Source organism: Schistocerca americana, chromosome X, assembly GCF_021461395.2.
Source record: "Schistocerca americana isolate TAMUIC-IGC-003095 chromosome X, iqSchAmer2.1, whole genome shotgun sequence".
In the NCBI taxonomy this organism is placed as follows: Eukaryota; Metazoa; Arthropoda; class Insecta; order Orthoptera; family Acrididae; genus Schistocerca; species Schistocerca americana.
In genome coordinates this window covers 426522599-426550366 of record NC_060130.1, presented here as the reverse complement: position 1 = coordinate 426550366, position 27768 = coordinate 426522599, and the positions used below count along the sequence as shown (strand labels likewise).

The 27768-nt window shown below is 41.7% G+C and overlaps 1 protein-coding gene across 1 annotated transcript in view; it reads left to right on the top strand.

Moving 5' to 3' along the window:
• Positions 1 to 667: 667 nt before the first annotated feature.
• Positions 668 to 27768, top strand: part of LOC124555138 (solute carrier family 41 member 1-like) — a 103823-nt gene continuing 76722 nt past the window's right edge. The window contains exons 1-3 of the mRNA XM_047128949.1: positions 668 to 784; positions 9216 to 9513; positions 26153 to 26332. Of these exons, the coding sequence (XP_046984905.1) occupies positions 9277 to 9513; positions 26153 to 26332 (417 nt within the window). The 5' untranslated portion in view covers positions 668 to 784; positions 9216 to 9276. The remainder of the gene's footprint in view (positions 785 to 9215; positions 9514 to 26152; positions 26333 to 27768) is intronic.

Here is a 27768-nt window from a genome sequence, read left to right as displayed (position 1 = left end):
CGTCGGGTTCACCCAGTAACTCATGAAGTAAATTATTATGTGAAAACTGCCGCCGTTTATGGAGCCACTGTCTTCACAATTTAGATCGTTTTCTTCTACCTCTGGCATTTCGTTTGCACTTTTTTCAAGTTGCAAACACAAGTCACAGTAGAATTTCCTACATTACGACTTGATGTCCTGAAGTTTGAACTAAGAGTATAACGGCTTACCGCTGAAATTTTTCCCCAGACCAATGGCAGGCCTCCTGTAGAATGAAACTCAGTTATTTGCACAAAAATCCGCACAAAAAAGTCACTGCATGGATACTGGCCGTTAAAGAATAGTGAAAATGAAAAAATAAAATCTCTCAAAACAGTTTTGTGGCTGGGAATATCTCGTTTCAGTACCGAAATTGAAGCTTCTGTACGGATGTGATACGTCACAATATAAGCTATAGACACAGTTGTCTGTAGTTTTATGCGTAGTTATGTGGCGACAGGAAGGGCATCCGGCCACCCCTTCAATTAACCATGCCAACTCCGACAGTAACGATGCCGACCCTGCGAAAACTGCGGGACAAAGGCAGAAGTTAAAGAAGAGTTTTAAGCGTAGTTATGTGGGAGGAACATCCTTGGTCAGATAGAAAGCTGAGAGAGGATAGTTCTGCAGAAGTGGCTATCTTTGGCGCAAGTTGGTCCGCTGGTAGATGGTGTGAGGTGCCGGTTTCTTGTTAGGTGTATGAAATGTGATCACCGGTGTGTAAGAGCGTGCCATATGCTGGTCATTGGCATCGCTTATAGTTGAGGTATGAAGCTTCTCAGCAAAACTTAATTTGTGTTATTGCACGCCAGTACATGTGCTGGTTATTGTAGTATGCTTTCCTGATTCTGTAATAAACCGACCGTTGTTTGTCCCACTAACACCCAAACAGAATACATGAAGATATCTTTCCAGCAATACCTTTTCATAGATAACTACCTTAACATAAACCTGAGCATCAGGCGTATTGTTAATGATTTGCACAATGGTCGTAATGAGCGCTGCGTGGGTGCAGTATGGTAACGAGTGTGGTTGTACTTCAATAAACGCCTATATTGCGGAGTGTCGTATCAAGCAGAAAGGAAATAGTCATGAATCACATTTCTTTAGTTCACATTTTAAAAGGTTTACGTGACAAAGGAAACTTTAATATGACGTACTTGCCTCAAGCTTCACAACAGTACGGCAAAGCAAATATTTTTTTTCTGTCTCCTAATTCCAAACGTGTTCCGTTTAATTTATGCACTGCTAGAATTACTCAGCGACAGCAATGTCAGTTTCATTATAATGGGTGCAATATGCTTCGCCTAAAATGTGGCCACACATTGTACAGAAGACTAATAGTGAAAATAGATACTTAAAAATCTGCAGACAGACCTACTGCACAAGGGATGTAAAACTGTGGTATTATTCAGTCTATATGAAAGCCACAGTTCACTGCAGGCGTTTGTTTGCGTTTTTTTTTTTTTTTTGTGTGTGGGCATAGATAGGAGATTCATATTTATGAACAAATAGCAAAATACGCGATCGTACAGAATTCTTTAAATGTGTGACTACCGACACATCAAAATTACAGGTATTGTTTTCAGCAGCCAAAATAAACAATCGGTTCATTGGTGAAATATATATATATATACCTGAAATGTATTGCACACAGAAGAGAGGATGCACTACAAAAGAATTCAGATAAATGAATGTTGACAGTGAAGATTTGAATAGAGTTCCCAAGGCTCTATTAAGCCCGAAAGAATTGTGTGTACCACTATATATGATTCTAGCTCTCACTTCAGTGGAGCTTAATAGATGCTCTATTTGCAAGACATCCCTAGCCTCATTTTAATATACATCTTAAGTATAAGAAGTACAAATCTGAAGATTTAGTAACATAAATAATAATATGTGCCAATGTTTGTTATGAAAACTGTTTAGTAGTGGCTAAAATGAGTTCTGTTTATTTTGATGGTATATGGCAGCTGGCTAACTCTAGAGCTTTCCTGGCCACTCGTTTCATTTCCGAGGATTTGTCCCAATAATTCACTTATTTAAACTCTAGGACTTTAATGAATTGTTCTAGAGTTCCATATCATTTCATCAGACTCTTCTTCATATACACTTGTTGTAGAAAGCTGTTTAGAACACAGAGCTCCCAGATCCACTTGTGAAGGAAGGAGGACACTTTTATTCTGCTGTATGCAGGGACTCCTTTGAAGTCTGGCAATTATTTATCCAGTTCCGCAGTAACAAATGCCTGTTGGGAATTTCATAATCTGTTGTGATGGAAAATAAACTATGAAGAGTGAACTAATATAATCATTTACTCACTTAGGTCAGTCGTTATAAACCAGTTAAGAGTTGCTTTATGGAATGTGGGCTGCTACCAGAGCAGGATGTGCTAATTTGTGTATGACACATTGTAACTGCTGTCAGGTGTCGGAGGACCTTCCATCTTGTGTTTTTTCAAGTATCTGAGCTGTAGTGTAAAAGTAGCAACTTGTTTTAGTATTTCTTTTCAGATTGGTTGCCTTATCATGCTTCTTAGTTTTCGTGTAAGTAGGTGACCAGTCATTATTGTCTTGCTGATAGTTATTTTAGGCCCAGTATCCTTCTGTGACAGATATTAGGGTCCTGTAATTGCACTTTTTGTCTGTCATATACTACCGTCAACATTAATCTTATTTACTAGTTACTCAATCTGGCTGAAAGTCTTGTATCCGGAGTATGTAATTATGGGATGGTTGTTGTTAAATGTTGATGGACTGTGTTATCAGCCTACATTTCATGTCCTCAAACAGCAGTTGAAGCAAATTTACTTACCTTTCAATACAAGTCACCTGCAGCCATATAATGCTCCTTTCAGTGAGTCAGAATTCTTCAGTACCTGAACCCTTTGTACTGACACGGCACCAGGGTCAGACTACATCCACAGCTAAACGCTCAGACACCTACTGGTGGAATGCCATAGGACATCATTGCCATTATCAGCTGTATCTGGAGTAAGGGTGAGTTTTCATCTCAATCGAGAGACAGTGTGACCATTCTGTACTGAAACCAGGTCAACACTGCATTGAGTGGGACAGGAATTGTCTAATTAGTCTCACTGCTCACTGATGTTCTCTGCAAGTTGATTGAATGTATGGTGTGCCAGCAGCTGTATTGGTAGCTTGAGGCTTGGGTTCTTTTGGCTTCATCCTAGGGCAGTTTTCGCTAAGGCAGTTTTACTGCAATTTGGTCTGCTTGGAGCCTGATATCCAGATAGCTTTCGCCTAGCGTCAGTACCTATCACTGACTTCTTCAACTTGCAGAAGGCTTATGATGCCATCTGGCATCATCACATCTGTGTTACCTACGTTACTGGGTCTCCAGGTTCCCTCCAAATGTTTTTCTACTAGCTCCTAATGGTCTAGCTGCAGCTGTGGGGTCTACAGTGTCACCCTCCCTGTATGCTGATGAATTTTGCATTTACTGTTGCTCCTCCACTATGGGGTGATGTTGAATGCAGGGTGCCATACTAAGGATACAGTCCTGGGCTCTCACCTATGGCTTCCGGTTTTCAGCTGCCAAGACATATGTCATGCACTTCTGTCGTTGTCATACTGTCCATCCACAACTAGAACTCTACCTTGACAATCAGTTTCTCAATGTGCTGGAGTTGTATCAGTTTTTGAGACTTATCTTTTGTGCCCAGATGGCCAGCCGCTGTGGCCGAGCAGTTCTAGGCGCTTCAGTCTGGAACCGCGCGACTGCTACGGTCGCAGGTTCGAACCTGCCTTGGCCATGGATGTTTGTGATGTCCTTAGGTTAGTTAGGTTTAAGTAGTTCTAAGTTCTAGGGGACTGATGACCTCAGATGTTGAATCCCATAGTGCTCAGAGCCATTTTTTTTAATGCCCAGTTGATGTGGCTTCCCCATCTTTGCCAACTTAAGGGAACATGCTGGTGACAACTTAATACTCTTTGCAACCTCAGTAACACCAGCTGGGGTGCAGACCAACCACTCTATCCTTTTGCGGCTTTAAAAGCCCTGATCCTGTCTTGTCTTGATATTGGGAGTCTCGGCATCCCCTTGAAGCATTGTGGGTGCTGGATGCGATTCACTATAGCGAGGTCAGACATGTGACAGGTGCCTTTCGGACCAGCCATGTGAACAGCCTACTCGTGGAGGCTTAGGTCCCTCCATCACAGATCAGGTACCAACAACTGCTGCTCAACTATTTGATATACATTCACTTCTCCATTGAGCATCCAAACTATCATGTCCTTTTTACTGGTAGGGAGGGTCACCTTGCTTGTCAGGAAGCGATTGTGTGTGTACCCCCATTATTGAATTTGTCTCAACCTATCTTTTGGGTCTAAAGACTGTTCAGCTCATGATTTTTTTGGCACCTGTTCCAGGCCATCTCTGATGCATTTATGGGTTTGTAAGTAGTATACACTGATGGCTCAATGGTTGACAGCCAAACCAGTTTTTGCCTGCACACATGCAAGGTGTAGTGAACTACGCTACCTGCCGAACATATGCAGTGTATTCAGTGCAGAATAGAAAGCACACTCAAGCCCTCGGTCACATTCGTTCTTGTCCCAGTGAGATGTTCTCAATCAGCAGTTACTCTGAATAGTCTTCAAGCTATCAGTGAGTGCTACCTGCGATAGCCATTGGTTGTGACTATCCAGGGCCTAATTTTTTACTTCCAAGCTGGATGGGTGGTCATCTTTGACTGGACCCCAGGTCATGTTGGGATCCCAGGGGAAAAACCTGCTGACTGGTTGTCAAAGTGGGCTACCAGGATGCCGACTGGAGGTGAGGGTACAGGAGCTGGACATCCAGTTGACTCTATGCCATCAGTTGTTGCAGGCTTGGAACACAGATTGGTGTGCCCTGGTTTCTCTGAACAAACAAGCTATAAAGGACACTACTACCCTGTGGCAGTCCTGCCTTTGTATTTCTCGCAAGGAATCTACGTTAGCCACACTTGGCTGATCCATGGCCACGTCATAGGATCAGGATCCACCCCACTCTTGGTATGGTCCCTGTCTAACAGTGGCCCCCATCCTGCTGGGCTGCCCTAGTTTGCTCACATTATAATGAAACCTTAAACTTGCGAACATGCTGCCCGTGGTGCAAGCGGACAATGCCAAAGCTGCTGATGTGGTTTAATGTTGTACATGTGAATCTGGTTTCTACTCCTCTCTGTGAGACAGTGTCACTTGAGAGATTGGAGGAGAGCCCCATTGTCTGTGATGACTCGGGTCTCCCATGGCTACCCTTGCTCAGTGGTCCAGCCTGTCTTCTGCTCTTCCAACTTTTTAAATTCTTGTTTTCCGTCTGTCATTGATTTACTGTCTTGTCGTCATCATCTCTCTCTTTCCTGAAATTTTATCAACTTGTCTGCATAGCTAATTTTATTGTGGTATTGGAGGGTAAGGAAACAGTGTCAGGTGCAGAGGGTGCATCTCCCATTGTATAACTTGTTCTTGGGGCCTCCAGCTTCTGTCTGGGTGGAGCAACTCGCCTACCTTCAACCTCTTACCCCTCTTTCACTTCTACTTGCATCTATCTCTTGGTATTATTGATTACTGGGTGCAATTTGGTTCATCAGAATTTGTCTTCTGTGTCCTTCATCTTTATGGAGTATTTCTGGCTTGGCGCATATAGGATGGAGGGACTGATGACCTCATAGTTTGGTCTTTTTAACTCCATCAATCCAATCCAATCTTGTTGATTCGCGTAGCCTACTGGGGTCATGAGGAATATTAGATACTAGTAGACAGCTTTGACCAGTGACACAATGTTAACAGCTGCTGTGGTGCTACATCTTGGTGTGTATTTTCATTTTTATTGTTAGTTGGCAAAGCCAGCGAACATGAAAAAAACCCTTGTTGTAGTGGCAGATTGATTTGTAGTACAGCCCATTTGAAAAAATTGCTGCCCTGTTGTTTACTAGGTTTGTAGCATGTTTCCTATGTCACTGGTCAAAGCCAATGACCAGTGTCGAACATTCTTATTTAATTGCCTACTGTGCCATATACATACAGGGTGATTCAAAAAGAATACCACAACTTAAAAATGTGTATTTAATGAAAGAAACATAATATAACCTTCTGTTATACATCATTACAAAGAGTATTTAAAAAGGTTTTTTTTTTCACTCAAAAACAAGTTCAGAGATGTTCAATATGGCCCCCTCCAGACACACGAGCAATATCAACCCGATACTCCAACTCGTTCCACACTCTCTGTAGCATATCAGGCGTAACAGTTTGGATAGCTGCTGTTATTTCTCGTTTCAAATCATCAATGGTGGCTGGGAGAGGTGGCCGAAACGCCATATCCTTAACATACCCCCATAAGAAAAAATCGCAGGGGGTAAGATCAGGGCTTCTTGGAGGCCAGTGATGAAGTGCTCTGTCACGGGCTGCCTGGCGGCCGATCCATCGCCTCGGGTAGTTGACATTCAGGTAGTTACGGACAGATAAGTGCCAATGTGGTGGCGCTCCATCCTGCTGAAATATGAATTATTGTGCTTCTTGTTCGAGCTGAGGGAACAGCCAATTCTCTAACATCTCCAGATACTGTAGTCCAGTTACAGTAGCACCTTCGAAGAAAAAGGGACCAAAAACTTTATTGGCTGAAATGGCACAGAAAACGTTCACCTTAGGCGAGTCACGTTCATACTGAGTTGTTTCCCGCGGATTCTCAGTGCCCCATATACAGACATTGTGACGGTTGACTTTCCCGTTAGTGTGGAAAGTTGCTTCATCACTAAACATAATCTTTGAAACGAAAGATTCATCTGTTTCCATTTGAGCAAGGATAAAATCACAGAAATCGATTCTTTTAATCTTATCAGCTGCAGACAGTGCTTGAACCAATTTCAGACGATAAGGTTTCATAACTAACCTTTTTCGTAGGACTCTCCATACAGTTGATTGTGGAATTTGCAGCTCTCTGCTAGCTCTGCGAGTCGATTTTCCTGGGCTGCGAACAAATGCTTGCTGGATGCGTGCTACATTTTCATCACTCGTTCTCGGCCGTCCAGAACCTTTCCCTTTGCACAAACACCCATTCTCTGTAAACTGTTTATACCAACGTTTAATACACCACCTATCAGGAGGTTTAACACCATACTTCATTCGAAATGCATGCTGAACAACTGTCGTCGATTCACTTCTGCCGTACTCAATAACACAAAAAGCTTTCTGTTGAGCGGTCGCCATCTTAGCATCAACTGACGCTGACGCCTAGTCAACAGCGCCTCAAGCGAACAAATGTACAACTAAATGAAACTTTATAGCTCCCTTAATTCGCCGACAGATAGTGCTTAGCTCTGCCTTTTGTCGTTGCAGAGTTTTAAATTCCTAAAGTTGTGGTATTCTTTTTGAATCACCCTGTATTACTGGATAAGTCATTCATAATTAGATAATAATATGAACAGAATTGGAGGATGAGAGCTCCCAGTTGGACAAATACTGATAGCTTGATACAATATTCTTTCCTGCTGACACCCTTTATTACCTACTGGGTAGATAAGTTCCAAACCATTTTATGTCATTTCCTGTTACACCACAATATTCGTATTTACTTTAAAGGATATTGTGATTTATACAGTCGAATGCCTTTAACACATCAGAATATACCAGTGCCCTATAGTTTGTCTGATGAATTATGTTCATTCTCATCTTTCATGAGTTTTGTTTTATGTACATTAAGATATGGTCAAAGGCATGTTTCTGACTACAAATAATATATTTGCTGTTCAGTATTTTGCACTATGCTTTATAATGAGCTATGCCATAAACATCACAGCTGTTTCTGACAGTTTCCTTTTTGTCTTGTGAGATACCTTTGTTCTTCAGCAATCCATTGCTTTTCTCCTTCAGACTTTCATCTAATCTTATTTACTTTTGGTGGAAAACAGATTTCAGATAAAATATGGACTTTGTTACTAAAGTGTTGTATTTTCCATTCATGTCAAGATCACTATGTACTTCACTCTAGTTTACCTCTGTGAGAAATTTCCAAAAATAATCCATCTTCGACTTACTAACTACTATTCTGAAGTCAGATTTAATAAGATTTTGTATACCGATTACCATTAACATTTAACAAGTCATTATCTCAGAGGCCACTGTGTGTGGGTTTTGTAACATGGTACAGTATTGTTCATTGTACCTTTCTATAAAGATATTGTGGATTACTCTTTCTGATAATCATATATCCTAATAGAAATTTAGTTAAATTATAATTCTATCAGTTGCAGTAAATTCTTACCAAATGAATTCAAGAAAATCAGTATTAAATTCATCAGAAACTATTGTTTTACTTCTATTTTTTTCAGCTGTTAAATGAGCCAGTGGAGTCGCAAAGTGAATTTTACTGTACATTGAGGTCTACAAAGTTATTCTTTCGTGCATATCTGGTAGGCTTTGTATGTCAGTAACTTTTCCTTTAGCACATGTTTATGGAGTATGAGATGTGACGTTTTAAATGTAATACATTTAGGTCTGTGACAGCTATAATTTGTTAAACTGATGTCTAATATCTGCTGTATAATAATTGTTATTGTTATAAAAGCTGTGAACCAGATGAAATATGCTTGTAACAAGAAATCGACAAATTTTCTACACAGATGTAGCATTTGACATTGGTGAACAGGTGAAAATTCTCGCTCCCTGACCAAAGCTTCAGTACATACAATTAAGACTCATTTCATAAGATCTAAAATAATAGATGGGGCAGCAATGTGGCCAGAAATTCCAGTTATTATCACGTCTGTTTTTACGCTTAATAAGTCATATTTGACAAGTTCTGTTTTTTTTTTTTTCCACAATTAAAAATGTCAGTACATCATCTGCCATGCTTCCTGTTCTGTGGCCACTGAAGTTTCAAGCAGAGATGAAATACCACTTTGTTTGGAAGATCCAGATTGTACCTTGAACGGAAAGAGGGTTGATAGATGAAGGAGTTGGGTGATATAGAGTAATACATGAAGATTAGTACATATAGTTACAGCTGTATTTTTTGTTAACATGTGATTGTATTTTAAGAGTTTGGATGGCCTTTGTGAAGCATCTGTTATCATTAAAAGAACACTTGGAACTTATCACATCAGCTGTCATATGTCATCATTCTTGTAACATTTCAATTTAAGGTATCTTTTGTAATTTTCTCTCTGTTGTAATGTATGTTATTTTTAACAGGGTGTGTTTTGGGCATGTGCCCTCCAGCGAGGCGCTAAAGTACAACCACCCCCGCCTGACCATGCTGAACCTGGCAGGTAGTGGTGTCCTGCCTGTGGACTCTGCTGAGTTAACTACTGTTGATGAGCCTGAAAATGGCCAGCTGCCAGATGTTGTTGTTGAAGCCAGCATGCTGGCTCCACCTGCAGAACCTCCTCAGTCTGAAACATATCTATCAATTGCTATTCAAGTATTCATCCCATTTCTTATAGCAGGTCTAGGCATGGTCGGGGCAGGATTGGTGCTAGATGCTGTGCAGGTAATGTCTAAAATTATGCTTTGAAAATGGTGATAAGAAACTTGTACATTTTATTGAAAATTGAATGCCAAGATGTGAAACTGTTATAGACACCATACCAGAAGTATAGCTAAACATTGTTATTGCATGAATGATGGTTATGACAAACACCCTTCAAAGTGGTCTCTGTATTCCCCTCTTTATACAGGTGGTTGTGGAACTTTGGCTGTTCAGCACAGAATGTCAAATCAAAACACCTTTTAAGCTATCTAAGTTTCCAAATTGTTATTTCATTGAGCAACTAGTTTCGGTGATATATTTGTCTAACAGTCAGTATGTGAAGTGATTGCTGTGTCAAAAATCTATTGACACCAGTCATTGAATGCTGGCCCCTGTTTTGACTGGACCAGAGGTGGGAATCTTCTACATGTCAGTCAGGGGGCCTGAAGATGGTGTAATGTATCGCTGAAACAGGTTGCTCAATAAAAGAAAAATTTGGAAATTTAGACGGCTGAAAGGTGTTTTGATTTGACATTCTGCACTTCAAAATCTCTCTCTCTCTCTCTCTCTCTCTCTCTCTCTCACACACACACACACACACACACACACACACACACACACACACACACACACACACACACACGTGCGTGCTTCTGTGCGTTGGCGGGGGTTTGTGAATATGTATGTGTGCACACTTAGTTTTCATATTGTTTCAATCAGCTGTATGACATTTCAGGGACTTTATGCACTTTTTCATGTAAACATTTCCAGTTTTGTGTGTCCATACAACAATATACATGAGAAGCATCCATCCAAAACAGATTTTACTAACAAGGGAACCTCCCCATCGCACCCCCCTCAGATTTAGTTATAAGGTGGCACAGTGGATAGGCCTTGAAAAACTGAACACAGATCAATCGAGAAAACAGGAAGAAGTTGTGTGGAACTATGAAAAAAATAAGTAAAATATACAAACTGAGTAGTCCATGCGAAGATATGCAGTATCAAGGAGAATGAGAGTTAAGGAGCGCCGTGGTCCCGTGGTTAGCGTGAGCAGCTACGGAACGAAAGGTCCTAGGTTCAAGTCTTCCATCCAGTGAAAATTTTAATTCTTTATTTTGAGTTTATGTGACAAACTCTTATGTTTTCATCACTTTTTTGGGAGTGATTATCACATCCACAAGAAAACCTAAATCGGGCAACGTAGAAGAATCTTTTTACCCATTCGCTAAGTGTACAAGTTAGGTGGGTCGACAATATATTCCTGTCATGTGACTCACATGCCGTCACCAGTGCCGTATAGAATATATCAGACATGTTTTTGTGTGGAGGAATCGGTTGACCTATGACCTTGCGATCAAATGTTTTCGGTTCACATCGGAGAGCCGCATCCTTTCGTCTATTAACCGCACGGTTAAAGTGCGGCCGCAAAACACAGACACTAAACTTATTACAGTGAACAGAGATGTCAATGAACGAACGGACAGATCATAACTTTGGGAAAATAGAGAAAGTAAAAGTTTCAATCGAGATAAGACTTGAACCAAGGACCTCTCGTTCCACAGCTGCTCACGCTAACCACAGGACCACGGCGCTCCTGCGCTCACATTCTCCTTGATGTTCCATATCTTGCACATAGACTACTCAGTTTGTATATTTTGCTTATTTTTTTCATAGTACCACACAACTTCTTCCTGTTTTCTTGATTGATCTGTGTTCAGTTTTTCAAGGCCTATCCACTGTGCCAGCTAATAACTAAATCTGAGGGGGGTGCGATGGGGAGGTTCCCTTGTAAGTCACTTTTTCCGTCATTATCTGCAGAAATGTAGCATTTAAACTTGGTTACTTGATTGTATATACTTTTTGTTCTCAAGTCTTTTTCTCTCTTTTAATTGTCATAAACTGAGATACATTTATGATACCAAAATTTATGTACTTACACATTCATTCATATTGCTTGCCCAAATATAAAAAAAGTGCCCAAAACCATCCCCATTTGAAATGTTTAGTAAGTTTTTTAAAATGCATAATTTTATGTGACATTCATTAGAACCATGTGGGAACAGGTTGCTGAATTTGTTATTCAAACTTCCAGGTGGAAACTTTCTTTATTAACGATATAGAAGACTGAGTATTTAAAAGTACCAATTGGGCAATGTTGAAACCATATACATTAAGAACAGATATGACGTATTATTGAAAGCTGATGGAGCAACTGAGCGAGTGCAGTTTACCTCTTCTGTTGCAACTGTGTGTGTAAAGGTATATTTGGTGCATCTGTATGTTGACTTCTTGGGAGCTACAGTGTTATACAAGTGGCAGAGGGTCTTGGGAGAATAGCAGCTTCAGAAGAAATATTGTTGGATTTCTCAGAACCCACTTGGAAAATAATTTTCTAAACAGGTGCTTCATGACTGTTTTGTGCAGCTAGGTTCAGACTATTTGTATGAAATGCCTTCAGGGTTCATAATTGTAAGAAAGGTTTTACACAGTGCCATTATTGATGTAGGATGACCGATTTGTGCACTCACCATGTACATTTTGATGAAGTATAAAAAAAAAAAAATTCAGACACCATGTGCTTCATTACATCCAATCAATAAACTACAGAGAGTTAACTCTGAATGTTCAGCAACGTTACAGTTTGTGTGTTCAGAAACTTGGTGACGGACCTCACCTTCTCATTAGGCAGGAGACCAAATGAGATATTATGTTTTCAGTTGATTCAAAGGCAGTATTGCAAGTAATTGAGAAGTGCGAACTTTCACATACAACAGCAAATTCCGGAATGTTTCGTGTGGACCTTCATCTTTACTTAATATAATTTTTTGCTTGTTATAATTTTAACTGTGGCTTAGTCTCCTATAAATGTTCGTACTTGATGTTCTAACATGTTTAGATACTGTTCCCTACCCAAAAATTTGACCTGTTTTTAAAATTCCTATCATTTTGTCATTCATTTAACTTGTTTCTAGACACTGAAATCAGTTTCAACAGATTATTTATACTTTTCATACACATTTTGCACAGATGGCCTTTTATTTATTTATTTATTTATTTTTGCATTTCTCTCAGATGATGTTCTCGCTTCCTTTGCACATTCCAGTATGAAATTTCATTTGCTTTTTTGATTTGCGCAGTTTTTTAGCCGCTTCTTTGCTCCATTAACTTTTGTGGTCCTGTCCTTCCCCATGCGTGAGTTCATTTACCAGCTGAAGAATGAATGCTTTTCTCTTCCATATATTTTTTGTTATTTGATTGTAGATGATAACAAATTTATTGCTGTCATGTCTAGGATATTGTAAAAGACATGCATCAGTCATATGCTGCAAGAAATCATTTGATCAGCTATGTCTGTGCGACACTTTGTAACATTATGGAAGGTAGCCGTTTCTGGTTTGTTCTTCTTTTCTCCACTCACATACATGTACATACTTTGCAAGCCACTGTATGGTGCATGGTGGAGGGTACCTTCTTGCCTCCCACTGTTGAAGAGCAGTTCGGGGATGGCGATTGCGCCTTTCAACACGATCGAGCACCTGTTCATAATGTGCAGCCTGAGGCGGAGTGGTTACACAACAGTAACTGCCCTATAATGGACTGGCCTGCACAGAGTCCTGACCTGAATCCTATAGAACCCCTTTGGCATGTTTTGGAATGCTGACTTAGTGCCAGGCCTCACCGACCGACATCAATACCTCTCCTCAGTGTGGCACTCTGCGAAGAATGGGCTGCCATTCCCCAAGAAACCTTCCAGCACCTGATTTAACGTATGCCTAGGAGAGTGGAATCTGTCATCAAGGCTAAGGGTGGGCTAACACCACATCGAATTCCAACATTACCGATGGAGGGCATCACGAACTTGAAAGTCATTTTCAGCCAGGTGTCCGGACACTTTTGATCACATAGTGTAGCAATTTTATATAGGACCAGAGTTTTCTCAGGTTCTCGACAAGATCTTTTGCTAAGGTAAGACAGCAGAGAGTGTTACATGCTTCACGTATTGATCTTTTTACTGCATTTTTCTACTAATTTTTGTAGTTTTTTTATTTACGTGTTTATTTTTATTTTTTGTATATAAAAAGAACCCTGGATGCTAGTCCCTCTCAAGAGGCTCCATAACATGCCGAACATTGGAGCTCCTGACTAGCAAACTTCTGCCCCATGTGCCTACTCAGATCCTAATGGAGGTGCAGCCACTTGCCCACTCATATGCTGAATGAGTGAGGCCACATGGCCGGTCTCCACATTGACTCTTCACCTTGAGCAGCATGAGTGAGTTACAGTCTGCCACTCACGCTGAGATGAGACGATTCTCCCGTGTCGTGTATGCTGTAAGCTGCCTCGGCAGCAGAGCTCTGGAGCAAAACATGCAACATCTGAGGTGCAACGTGCCAGGTTCTCTGTTACCTTTATACCCTGAGCAAGCAGCCTGTAATCAACTGACCACAACCAAAATCTTCTTCAGCTGTTTGCAAACTGTGGCCAGCTGCTCCTGCATCCTAAAACAGTGTGCGCGTACATTCTGTCCATCCTAGTACTACCAACTTTAGTTAGTTTCTTGGCAAGCTGAAGGGATGTCACTTTCCTTCATTTCTTTAAAAAGAGCTCCATGAGGTGAAGGGCTACACACTGTCCCAATGGCTGGCTGTCTAGTCGGTATTCCTACTCGCTACTGAGGTACGGGAAGGCATTGCAAATTTCCTGAGATGCCTTGTCTGCAGCTATCCAGAACTGTAGTCCATATTTGTCAGGTTTGTTTGGCATAAGCTTTGTAACACTGTACTTTGCTTTACATAAAAAGTAACTGCTCATTAACTGTCATATTTTCACCAGGACAGTAACAGTAGAGGCAGGTTTGCATGAAGTTGTTCCATAGTTCGCAGTTAAGAGTGAACTAGTCACTAGACATGCACTGAGCGCAGGATGACTTCTCATCGAAACAGAGGAATCTAATAAGTACGCGGAATGTCTCTCTTCTCATTTTATCCCTGATGAAATTAGGTTCTCAAGAACAAGGTGAAGGGTCATCCAATTGAGCATCTTTAGCACAAAAGTGCTTCTCATACATGATGCCAATCATTGCATCCAGTTCCTCCAACTGTCCAGTCCAAGTGGTTTATTTATTTCATTCCGATTGCTTGATTCTGTGTGTGTGGTTTTTTATGGTACACACCACTGATTCATCAAAAAGAAGTTGGAAAACATTCATGTTGGAGTCAACAACTCGGTTGCAGGCATATATAGTGGGCCCTCTTCTCTCCTTCAGAATGTTAAGAGCAGCCAGTCTTCCAGGTGATGGCATGTTAGCCATCTTCCATTTTGTTCCAGCTCTAGCTGCCATTTTCACTGTTGTGCTAGTTGACTCTTGAGACTGTTGTGGAAAGAATTGAGATGGGGAGACATCTCACTGTAACTCCTCCTTCGTCTCGCTACTTGCATATTGGTGATTCTGGCAGACAATCACCATCTGAATCTGATAAGGCACTTTCTGATTCAATATATGAATTCTCCAGGATATGCATAATATCTTCATTAGTATGGCCACACTGATGTGACATTGAATATACCTGTCACTGACAAAAATACACTATGTAACTGATGAGGCGAGTAACATTATGAACACATGAAATCCGACTGAAAAGTATACAGTGTCAAAACTTTTCTGACTTTGCGCTAATCGTCATTCAAGGCAATGACTGTTGGACTGAAGCAGGTACCTTTGTAATTCTGAGAACAGTGATACTTTAAAAACTAGTTACGCCAAGGGTCAATTGACCCCTTCTGCTGTTCTATGTATACATGAAATTGAGAAAATTCAGTGGCACACTATTGTCAAAGTGGAATAAATGAGGAACAGTAATGAAGTTTAGTGGAAAAGTGTTAAAAATGTAATTTTTTTGCTGCAGAATGAAGTTCAAAGATATTTTGAACCCCTTTCGTTGTTCTAGTGGTGTTGAAATTGGTGCTATTTTATCATAATAGTATTTTGTGTAAAAATTTATGTGGAAGTGAAACAGTTAAAACAATAAATTCATGGGCAATTGAAATTCATTATGCACAGTTCTGATGTCACAGTCCGAGTCTCTTTATTACAGATGATCCAGGCTAATTGATACCATCCTATTTCTTTAACTATCTGGTGATAACAAAGAAACTATTACATACCACAAGAAATAACATATTTCAGTATGGCTGAAGTTGTACTTGAAATAATGATTGATTACTATATGTAGTTAGTCATACTTGTGAAAGGACCAGTGGTTGGTCACCTGCTGGTTCCTCATCAAGGTCATCAACATTTCAGCTAAGGTCAAGAATATCATACTCATCTTCATTGACCAAAGCATGTTCTTCTACATTTTTGCGGGATCTCTTGCAGCTGAAGCAAAGTTTTGAATACCTACTCAGCAGCCTTTCTTGCACTCACACAGGACCTGTTTTAAAATTGCAGCTGGTGAAAGATTCTGCAAAGTGGTGATTGATACAACACTGCTGTTGGATATTGTTCATCCCCAGTCCTCATGTCTGTGCTTGTAGCCTAGCCATTGATAAACCTACAAAAAACCTATCTTTGAATGCTTCTGTGTTGCTGCTGCTTGTCACATAATAAAACAATATAGATGTGGTGTCACATCCCCTCATGTCATGCAAAACTAATATGTGACCCACTACAATTTCGTCAGCTGCAAGATATGGATAATATAGGATTTGAAGTACGTTTCCTTTCGCTGTTTCCAAGAGTAAACCATTATTAGGTGTACACAGACCAGTTAAGGTGATCAAAAGATTGACATTATCATCCCAACATTGTTACCAGTTCATGTAATGGTGCAAAGTTAGTAGATGTGGTTACTATAATGGTGTCAGCATGTCCCTTAGCTTGTTAATGTACAATTTTGGCATCTGTGTATTTTTCATGAATATTAATACCAAGTGACTTTTGTTTTTGGGGTTAGCAAGGAAAGTCTATTGGTACACTGTGTGCAATATTGCTTCTGTGAGATCTTAAATATTTAATGCTTTTTTTTTACATGTATCGGTAGCTTCTTTAGGATAGCCATCAACAACTACAATGCAATTGACTTGTATGTAGACTACATACGTTATGTAACTTGACGAATTTCTCTTCCCTTGGTGTTTAGAATAGGCACGAGGTATTCCTGCCTGTTGTAAGAGGTGACTAAAAGGAGCTTCCCACTTTTTGGCCTAATACATTTTTTTTTCTGAAGTGTGGGCCACTTGGGGGAGGACATCTTACATGGTGCACCATATATCCGTCGTGCATTACGATCTTCTGCACCTATTATTGTCATGCACTGCAACTGCACCCATATTCCAGCTATTGGGGTGAGGACACCTTATAGGGTGCATAATCTCCATCAATTGTCTGCTGTCCTCCTTTGCACCCCCCCCCCTCCCCCCCCCCCCCCCCACACACATATATATACATATATATGACAATATTGGATTTCCACGCACCCAGTATCCAGCTAGGTAGGCAGTCCATCATGGTGGGGCCATCATGTACCCTTTTGGTTGTAGCCTGTTGACAACACAGGAGGGACCCCACTGCTGATGCCTGAGCTGCAAACTCTCCACATAAGCCAAGGAGTAGATACCCATCGTCTTGGGGCATCAGGACTCCCAGCAATGGCCATCATGCCAGGTAGGCTTTGCTGTGGCTGGGTGGCACCTGTGGGGAGAGCCCCTGATGAGAATGGGTAGCATCAGGGCAATGACCTGTGATGAAGCAAACCAAGTCATCTTTTGCTGGGGAACAAATGGTCCCAGCAGTCGCTAAGAAAGGGAAGGTTGAGTACAATGCTGTGACATGACCGCAAGTCATTCCCCTCCCTAACTACGCCATGTGAGGAACGTAGGGCTACAGAAAGAAGAGAGCCATAATTACCTCGTTATTTAGTGTGCAGCAGAACTGACGGGGACTTCTTTCTGCTACGGAGTCACTCTTTTTCATAGAACACCTGGAGGATAAGTTTGGGGAAGTGGCAGCACTGTCCAAAATGCACGATGGGTCAGCCCTGATTCAGACAGCATCCTCAATCCAGTCATGAGTGTTACTTGCATGTGCCAAGCTGGGTGATATTCCTGTTTCGGTCACCCACCATAAAAGCCTCAACATTGTCAAGGGTATTACTTTTCATCATGATCCCCTGTTGCAGTCAGACAATGAGCTATGAGCTGATTTGAATCATAGGGATGCTCTTATCCTCTGGTGCGTCTATAGGGGACCTAAAGGCAACAGGATTGCTACCGACACCTCCATCTTGGCCTTTGAGGGTGATTCTTTACCTGAAAAGGTCAAGGTGATGGTATACCATTGTGACGTAAAACCATACATCCCTCCCTCAATGTCGTCATTTTAAGTTCTGGAAATTTGGGCATGTCTTCCCGGTGGCACTCCAGTGCCACATGTCAATACTGCAGACATGCATTGCATCCAAATACTCCATGTGGCCCTCCTCCCACCTTTGTCAACTGAAGAGCACCACTCCATCTGCTCTCCAGACTGCACAGTATTCCAAAAGGTGTTGAAAATTATGGAGTACAAGACCCAATACAGGATGACTCACAGATAGGCTAAACTGAAATATGAAAGGTTGCACCTCATTTGATTACTCTCGTCTTACACTGCCGCAATGTCGCCGTCCTCCTCATTGGCGACAACACTCTCCTCATCTAAACCTCGTACAGTGGGCCCTACCACCCGATTACATTCCCTCCCTCCCTCCACCTTAGTGCTTGGGTGCACGTCTTCTTCTGTTGCTCCCAAAGTTTTTACTTTGGGGACCAACACCTCTAGAAACTGCTGGGGACATCAGTCCCCACACTCCAGCTGGAAAATAAACATCCTCCTCTGGCTCCTCATGTGCGGAAGGGGTCCCTTGGGACTCCCCCTACAGAGATCTCACCAACTGACAAAGTGGCAGTAGCCAGTGGCTGAAGGAGGCACATGCTGCTGGTGGAAGGGCTCCATGCTCTTACTCTGCCCGTCTTGCTATTTCAGGGAAGCCCTCCCAGCATGTCCCTAAAGAGCAGCAATGGGACAAACGGATGAAGAAGAAATTGGTTAAGAAACATGACTGACATGACTGGTGTCCCCACTCCGCCTCTCAAACAGTTCCATGTCGGAGGACAAGGTGGAGATTCTAGTATCCCTCGAAGACTTAGATATTGCCAACACTTCAGACCCAATGGTCCTGGATACTAGCACCCAGTCAGTGGCGACAGGTGACCCTGATGCATAAACTGCCTCCTTGGTCCCTTCGTACCTTCCCAGACGACTGATAGTGTACTCCTCCAGTGGAACTGTGGCAGTTTTTTCTCCTACCTGGCTGAGCTACAACAGCTTTTAAGCGTTTCACCTGCTTTTTGCCTTGCCCTTCAGGAAACCCGGTTTCCTGCAATTTGGATCCCCACCCTTCGTGGCTATTGGGGGTACTACAAAAACTGTACTGACTGTAACAGAATGTCAGGTGGAATCTGTATCTATATCCTTACCTCCATGTGTAGAGAACCTGTGCCCCTTCAAACACATTTAGAAGCTGTGGCTGTCGGGTGAGGACAACACAGGAAATTACCATCTGTAACATCTACCTTCCACCAGATTGTGAAATTCGACACCATGTTTTGGCTGCACTAATTTACCATCTCCCCTCACCTTTTCTACTTCTGGGTGATTTTAATGTCCATAACCCTTTGTGGGGTGGTTCCAAGATTATTGGCTGTGGTAAAGATGTCAAGGATCTACTGAGTCTACTTGACCTTTACCTCTTAAGTACAGGTGCCCCCATCCATTTCAGTGTGGCACATGGCATACACTTGACCATTGGTCTCTCAGTTTTCACTCCTGGTCTTCTCCCGTCTATCCACTGGAGAGCTCACATCTTTCAGCAGATTATCAGTGCCACCTCCTGCTGTCTTCAACCACAACTGCAGTGATGGTGAATTCCCGTTGCAATAGTGAGAAAGTATCGTCGTTCCAGTGATAAAACCTGGTAAGAAACCACTAGACATAGATTGCTGTCATCCTGTCAGCCTCAAGAGTGTTCTGTGCAAGCTGCTCAAACGTATGGTGAACTGGTTGTTGTGTTGGTTCCTTGAGTCTCAGGGTCTCCTGGCACGGTCCCAGGGTGGTTTCTGCCAAGGTCACTCCATGACTGACAACTTGATCTGCCTGGAGTCTGCTGTCTGAATGGCCTTTTCCCAGTGTCAACACCTTATTATCGTCTTTTTTGATGTGACGAAAGCCTATGGTACCGTGTGGTGACATCACATCCTTGCAACTCTGTACAAGTGGGGTCTCCGGGGCCCGCTCCCAATGCTCTGCATTTTCAGAGCTCGAGTCAGTGCTTCACACAGTTTGCTCCACATCTGAGAGAATGGGGTCCCACAGGGCTCTGTACTGAGTGTCCCACTCTTTTTAGTTGCCATTAATGGCCTTGCAGCAGAAGTGGGGCCCTCAGTATTACCTTTCTTATATGCTGACAATTTATGTAATTTCCTTCTGCTCCTCTTCCATTGATGTGGCTGAAGGTCAACTGCAGGGAGCTATATGAAAGGCGCAGTCATGGGCACTCACTCACGGTTTTGTTTTCAGCCGCCAAGAGTTGTGTCATGTACTTCTGTCATCGTTGTACTGTCCACACACATCTGAAACTTTACCTCAATAACCAACTACTTAATGTAGTTTAGACTTACTGCTTTTTGGGACTGGTCTTCGATGCCCACTTAGCTGGGCTTCCCCATCTTCATCACTGTAAGGAAGAGTGCTGGTGGCATCTTAATATTATACGATGCCTGAGGCACACCAACTGGGCTGCTGATAGTCTTACACTGCTGCAGCTGTATTAAGCCCTTTTGCAGTCCTGTCTTGTCTATAGGAGCCTGGTGTGTGGTTCAGCCTTACCCTCAGCGTTGGGGGTGATGGACCCTATACACCACCGTGGAGTTTAACGTGCGGCGGGAGCTTTCCAAATGAACCCAGTGATCAGCCTCTTCGTGGAAGCTGGCGTTCCACCATAGCAGATCAGGTGACAACTGCTTGTGAATCATACTGCACACTTTCATAGTTCGGCTCACCATCCAAACTACTCTCTCCTTTTCCCTAACGCGGTGGTCATCTCCCCCAATGGCGACCCAGATCGGGGATTCCAATTGCAGTCCATGTCCAGTCGCTTCTTACTCAACTTGGCAGTTTCCCTCTACCACATTTCCTGCGGGTCTACTCAGGTACAGCTCCATGGTCCATGCCTCGACCACAGCTTCATTAGGACCTATCACAAGGCCCAAAAGGCTCAGTACCATCTGAGGCCCTCTGCTAGCAATTTTTCTCTATTGTCGGCAAGTTCCAGGGCTCAGAAATAGTCTACACTGATGGCTCTATGTTCAGTGATCACGTTGGCTTCATGTTTGCTCACGTTGGATGTAATGAAAAGTGCTCCTTGTCAGATGGCTGCAGTGTTTTCAGTGCAGAGTAGGTAGCCATCTCTCACGCTCTTGAGCATATCCGCTCCTGCGCAGGTGAGTCCTTCGCCATCTGTAGTGACTCCTTAAGCAACCTACAAGCTCTCGACTAGTGCTTCCTTCTCCATTCCTTAATAATGACATCCAGGGCTGTCTTTATGCCATCAGAAACAGTGGACATTCAGTGTCCTTCATTTGGACACTGGGACATATTGGGGTCTTGGGCAACAAACTTGCTGATAGGCTGGCAAAACAGGCTACCAGTCAACCAACTCTGGAGATCGGCTCACTGGAGACTGATCTCCAGTCGGTCTTAGGCCGTAAAGTTTTCAGGATCTGGGATACTGAATGGCACACTCTCAGGACACCAAATACACTATGTGCTATCAAGGAGACAATGAATGTGTGCTGGTCAACCATGCGAGCCACTTGCAGGGACTCTGTTGTCCTTTGCCGGCTTTGCATCGGCCATACTTTGCTGACTCATGGTCACCACCTCTGTCGTGAGGGCCCACCCCAGTGTCACTTTGGTTCCCACTTGACTGACGCCCACATCTTATTAGACTGCCCAATTTTAACCACTCTGCGGCAGACTTTTGACCTTCCCACCGCACTGCCAATGGTGTTGGGAGACACTGCGTCAATGGTTGATATAGTTCTATGTTTTATTTGTGGGAAACACACAATCTAGGGGTGGGTGTCTAGCCCTCTCTCCCAGGCCTCCACTCTCCCTCCATTTCACCCTTTCCTCACTCTTTCTTTGCTATTTGTTTGCCAAGGTGTTTGTCTTTTCTCTGTCTGTGTTCCTCCAGCCTTGTTGTGTAGGCTGGAGATTTTAGTGTGTTGCAGAGTGGCTGGCTCATCCTTTATTTCTTCTTGCAATCAGCCAGTCCAGGCCATTTGCTATATTCTTTTAATACCTTCTCCCGCTTTTTTCCTTTTAATGCATGTTCTCCCCTTTTGTCTTGCCCCTCTTGTTATATCTTTCAGTATGTTTCCTAGTTAGTTTTCTGCCTTTGTTACTTCCCAGACTCTCTTGGGGAATTGTTTTACTCTGCAACCTGTTTGAATGCAAAAAAAGGGACTGATGATGCTGTAGTTTGGTCCCTTTCTCATCATACCAACCAACCAGTGAATAATTTCTGCAAAGGTCTGTTCATGATGTCATGTGACCCTGTTCAGCAAAAGACCACTATGAATTATATATTTGGTATTGTCTAATTTCACTTTTTGTTGTTAAGGTTCAAATGAGTTAGCACCTTTCTTCATCCCACTTACATAAAAAATGGATGAACGGTAGGAGTACAGTGTATAGGCTAGGAATTCTTTTAACTCTTTATTTGGCTGTTTCCAATGACAGTTGGAAAAAAGAATGGTGGTGGTGATAACTGAAACTTTGTATTTGATTTGTTTAGTGCTGTTTACTGCAGCAAGATGCTGCACTTTTATCACTGTTTTAGTTGCACTGCCCAAAAATAATAGCATTGTGCTTGAGACTTTGCACCCCAATGCCTGGGGACAAGTGGCAGTTCATCTTCTCATTTTTGACAACACCAGTGCTTATTGATATTAGCTCTTAGGTTTCTAGGGTAGGATTGTGCTGCTGAAACCAGTCTAACAACTTCTTAGAGTCAGACTTGTATGACTAAATTCTTGAGTCTCTAATGTCCATGTGCTGTTCTGAAATTGTGAATTTAAGTGTTCAGTTTTTTTGGCATAGATTTAAAATTGAAGTTTTGGGAAGATAAAAACTTGAGATAAGTTTACTCACCATCCTTCCTATTCTTGCTTGATTCAATTAAGTTTGCCAATCCTCATTTTTCTGCTGTGGTCACATTTTTACATAAAGCAACACTTCGTGACAAGTAACACACAGGCATATTGAAAACATGACAGATGTTTAGGCCTCTAAAACCACACAAACTTCACAAGTTACTGGCTAAGCAGATGGCATGGCAGGTATATGGAGGAGTAAACGTCAAACAGGCAGGTTGGGTCTTCCTAAGGAGTAGCATGTTGTTTCAGTGAGAGAACTCTAAGGAAGTCACTGAGGCCCTCCTTTGGAACTGCAAAATACACAGCAGCAGTAGTTTAAAAGAGAAGCAGGAAAGGAATATTTCTCCACTTTGGGCAGAGTTGGATCAAGTTTGGAGAGAGCTAGTGTGGATGAAGGAAGACATTGATGAGGGTAGTAGTTGGAAAATGGCAATTGGTATTAAGGATAGCAGGCAGAGGATGTGGTCTGACAGTTTCATTAAATCTACCAGTAACACATTCCAGCTGCCAGAGTTGAGGGGAGAGGAGCCTCAAGATGGTACAGAAGTAGGAAATGTGCAGCAGACTGTGACTAGGAACACCACCAATGTTAGGAAGAAGAGGGTACTGCTGCTAGGTGATAGTCATGGCAGAGGTGTAAGCACTCAATTACAGGAAAAGTTAAGGGAGGAGTATCAGGCCAAGTGCTGGGCTGAATCATGTGACTGAGGGTTAGGGCCTTGGTGTAAGAATTTTACAAATGATGATCAGCTAGTGATAGTGGGTAGGATAGGGAATAGCTTGGATAGGGACAAAATATACAGTATAGGTGGTGACCTGTGTTAGATAGCTTCCCATCCTGGTAGCTTCAGTGTGAGTGTGGCTGAATTGTTCTAGCATCATGATCAACTTCACCTTTCCTGTGGTGTATGGTGAGTCAGTGCAGAGCTGTAGGTAGTGCTGATGACTGCTGACCAGGCACACACTTCAGTGGGAACAGTAGAGAGATGGGGGTACAGTATGGCATGGTCTGCACTGCAATAGGACCGGGAAAGGTAGGATGGTGGATTTAGAATATATCAAATGGTTGCGGGGCCACACATGATCAAATACCTTTTGTCAGAGGTAGGACGACTAGGCTTTTCCTTTTCTTAAAGATAAATCATGACAACAAACTACCCTGTGTCGAAAGTGTATCAACCACTTTAGTGATATCTTCACCTTATACATAGAAGATAAAATGTTCCACACCAGGCTGCATGCCCGTCAGTCATCAGAGAGAAAAAGAAATGACAAGCACCACAGAAATTTTCTCAGAATTATCTATTATTATCAAAATGTACAGTCTATTAGAAATAAAGTGCACCAGCTGGTAGTTGAATTACAGTCTTTGAACAGTGTGGTGGTACACATTACAGAACACTGCTGTAGAGACAAAGAAATGCAGCATATAATGATACTGGCATATGACTGTGCAAGTTGCTACTGTAAAACTACCTTAAATGGTGGGGAATCATTTGTTTATATCAGAGGTGGTGCACATTTTAAACCTATAGGACGACTGATCACAGTAAGTTTAGGTAAACATTTTGAATTGGCAGCCATTGAACTAACAAAGCTAAACATCCATAAGAAGTTAATTATTCTGTATGTGTACCGCACACCTAGTGATAATGTGGATACTTTCTTCCACAAAAATAACAGAAGTCCTGCAAAGTGTTTCAGCCCCCAAAACTAACATAATAGTATGTGGAGACGTGAATATTGACACAGGAGGATAAAGTAAAAACTTTTTTACTTTCTTTTGCTCATTTTTCCAATGTTCTGCCAGTTTTTTGCAAACCATAAATAACAAAATAAAACTTCCCTGCATGGGTATTTGATAACAGGATTATTTTTATAGCATCATGCTCTATTGGTGGTTTCATGACAGCTTTTGACAGCACAAGAACAGAAGGTGGTGGGAGCTGGAAGGGTTATCTTTCTCTGGTCCAGAGGGTGACCTTCCTTGTTCTAATCACTGGCACTCTCAAGCATTCTCAAAGAAGTTGATAATGCGTGTATAGAACATACTTACAGTAAGTTATTTGTTCATGTAACTTAATGTACACATTCATATTCAGAGATGATGCTTATAACTGTGTCATTGAGCATGCTAAAATAATAATAATGAATGGCATTGTATTGTGATGATACTTTGTACCCACCATGTGTAGTATAGTGATCCAAGACTGGCCAGACACAAGATCTTGCTACATTTGATTATGGCCAGATCACTGAAACAACACATGCGGAAGATGTGTGCACTAGATTTTCTGTGGGCCCTTACAATAACTGTCTTAATTAGGATAAAACCTCTGCTGCTATGGTCAGCTTGTGTGACCAAAAATATTTGGATGCAGTGGCTTGTGTTGCCGGCTGAGGTTGTAAATACAAGTGTAAGAGTTAGGGTGCAACTTGCCACTTCAGTGCTGGATGCCAACTGTTTCTCTGTCTGGTAACACCCCTCTGATATGAAGTATTGAAGCTAACATCCCACAAAAGCACCTCTACCAGCTGCTTACAGCATGCCTCCAGATGATTTGTTATTGTTGAACTGTTGTAGAGAATTGTCTTCCTGACAAGACCAGAAAAATAGATATATTGAATATTTTACAGTCCAAGGGAAAGTGGCTCATAATACAGTATGAATTACTTCACCAATTGAATAACTGAGGCCGGCCGTAGTGGCCAAGCGGTTCTAGGCGCTACAGTCTGGAACCGCGCGACCGCTATGGTCGCAGGTTCGAATCCTGCCTCGGGCATGGATGTGTGTGATGTCCTTAGGTTAGTTAGGTTTAAGTAGTTGTAAGTTCTAAGGGACTGATGACCTCAGAAGTTAAGTCCCGTAGTGCTGAGAGCCATTTGAATAACTGAGTTGGTTCACACTTCTATGAGAAGTCAATATTTTATTGCTTTAATCTACTGAAAAGCTAGAGTTTGGTCTGGCATTAATATTATTTTCTTTACTATAATACAGATTATATTGAACTGGGATTTGTGGCTCTCTTTCTGAAAGTAAATGGGATACTTAAGTGTTTTTTGGCTACTAAAAGGCCTTGAATTTTATAAAAAAATTATAAATAAATAAGGCACTGACATGTAAGACATGTATCATTGACATTTCGTAATGTGAAGATGAATGAAACTAATGGTGATGTTTAGGAATAATACAATGGAAATGCTTTGTGGTTTAGATGAAATGCAAAATTAGCTACTTCAAACATGATATTAATGAATAGTTGACTTTTGTTCGACATCAAATAACAAAATGATACCTTTGCAGTTGGTAGTTCACATCTAGAATTCAGTCTATAGTCTAATTTCTGAAATTATAAATATAGGTTAGGAATTATAAACTTCTTTTTTTTTATTTCAGCACTGGACAGTATTTGAAGCAGTGACAGAAGTTGTTATACTTGTACCAGCACTGTTGGGTCTCAAAGGAAATCTGGAGATGACCCTTGCGTCTCGCTTATCAACACAAGCTAATCTAGGTCACATGGACACACCTAAGCAACAGTGGAGCATGATTGTTGGAAATCTTACATTGATACAGGTTTGTGAAACACCATTATGGATAATACCTAACAAGCATGACTGCTCAGGAACATTTGGAACAGAATCTCAATGTATCAGCTTCTGTCTGCAAAATTAAATTTTTGCTGTTGAAGACCTAAGTGAACTGGCACATTGGCCATCCATCCAGCTTTTGGTTTTACATAGTTTCCCCAAATTGATTAAGGTAAAGACTGGATGCTTTCTTTGTTAAATGACATTATCAGTTTCTTGCTTCATCTTTTTCCTATCTGAGCTTACGCTCAGTCTATAATGACATGTTTGCCAAATCCTAATCTCCCTTCATCCTTCATCATGCCCAGTGCTCTAAATGGCAGTGTTTGGAACAATGTATTTTCATGAAGTACGTGAGATAGTTGGTTTCCTTTACTGCAATCAAACATAAGTTTGAGATATGATTGTGTTTCGAAACAGCTCTCTTTTGCTGTGTCAGTGGTGTCGTTGTTTGACATTTCAGTGTCATTTAAAAAATGGAAACTAATAATAGCAGGACCACATCCTTCATTCCCATCATCCTCCTGGCCACAACCTTCACTTGCCCCCTGCTCCATACATGCTTTCAGTGTGCTCCAAGACCCTTAATTCACTCATCCTACACAGACACCCTCTACCCTACAGTCTCCCCTATCTCTGTTCCGTCACACCATTCCAATCCACTACTCCCTGTCATCGTGTGCTGGTGAGTTGTTACCTTTATTTCTAAATTTTTTGTTTAGCAACAACTCTGAAGATTGTTGAGCACCTCATGGAATAAACAACTTTCTAAGCTTTCTTTTTCCTCGAAAGGCCTTCGTATCACTAGAAACAAAAGGAGCATAAACCACACACTGAAATGACTGCCACAATTCACTGGAATGTAACTAGCCGAGGTAGACTGAGATGAATTGGTGTGAAATTATGGAGGTGTCCAAAGGATAATAATTGTAATTTTAGTTTAGCTATGCTGGTTTAGGTTTCTTGTAGTTTCCTCAAGCCCCTCCAGAACTATGTAAAGATACACCTTTAAATGAGACCATAGCTGATTGCTTCCCTTATTCTTGTAAGACTCCTCAAGTAGTGATTGTCTTGATATGAACTTAACCCTCTGATTGCTACAGACATGCTCTTTGCAATCCATGTTGAGCATGGCTTTGTTGTTACTGTACTGCTCGCCTAATGCTGCCACCCGAGAGATGGTGTTCCTCCCACTATCTAGGAAGTACTCATCATCCAATTTTAAGAAAAATATTTGGTGAAAAAATTCGATTTTCTTCCCATCTTACTGTCTGACATCTTTGCTTGATGAAGGACTGAATTTCTTTTCATTATTTGTCATAGTTACTTTGCTGCATCAAATTAAGTAAACCATTGCATAAAACTGAGTTTACAAATTTTAAAATGAATTGAGTAGACTTTGCATATTGTTGATTTTAGCTT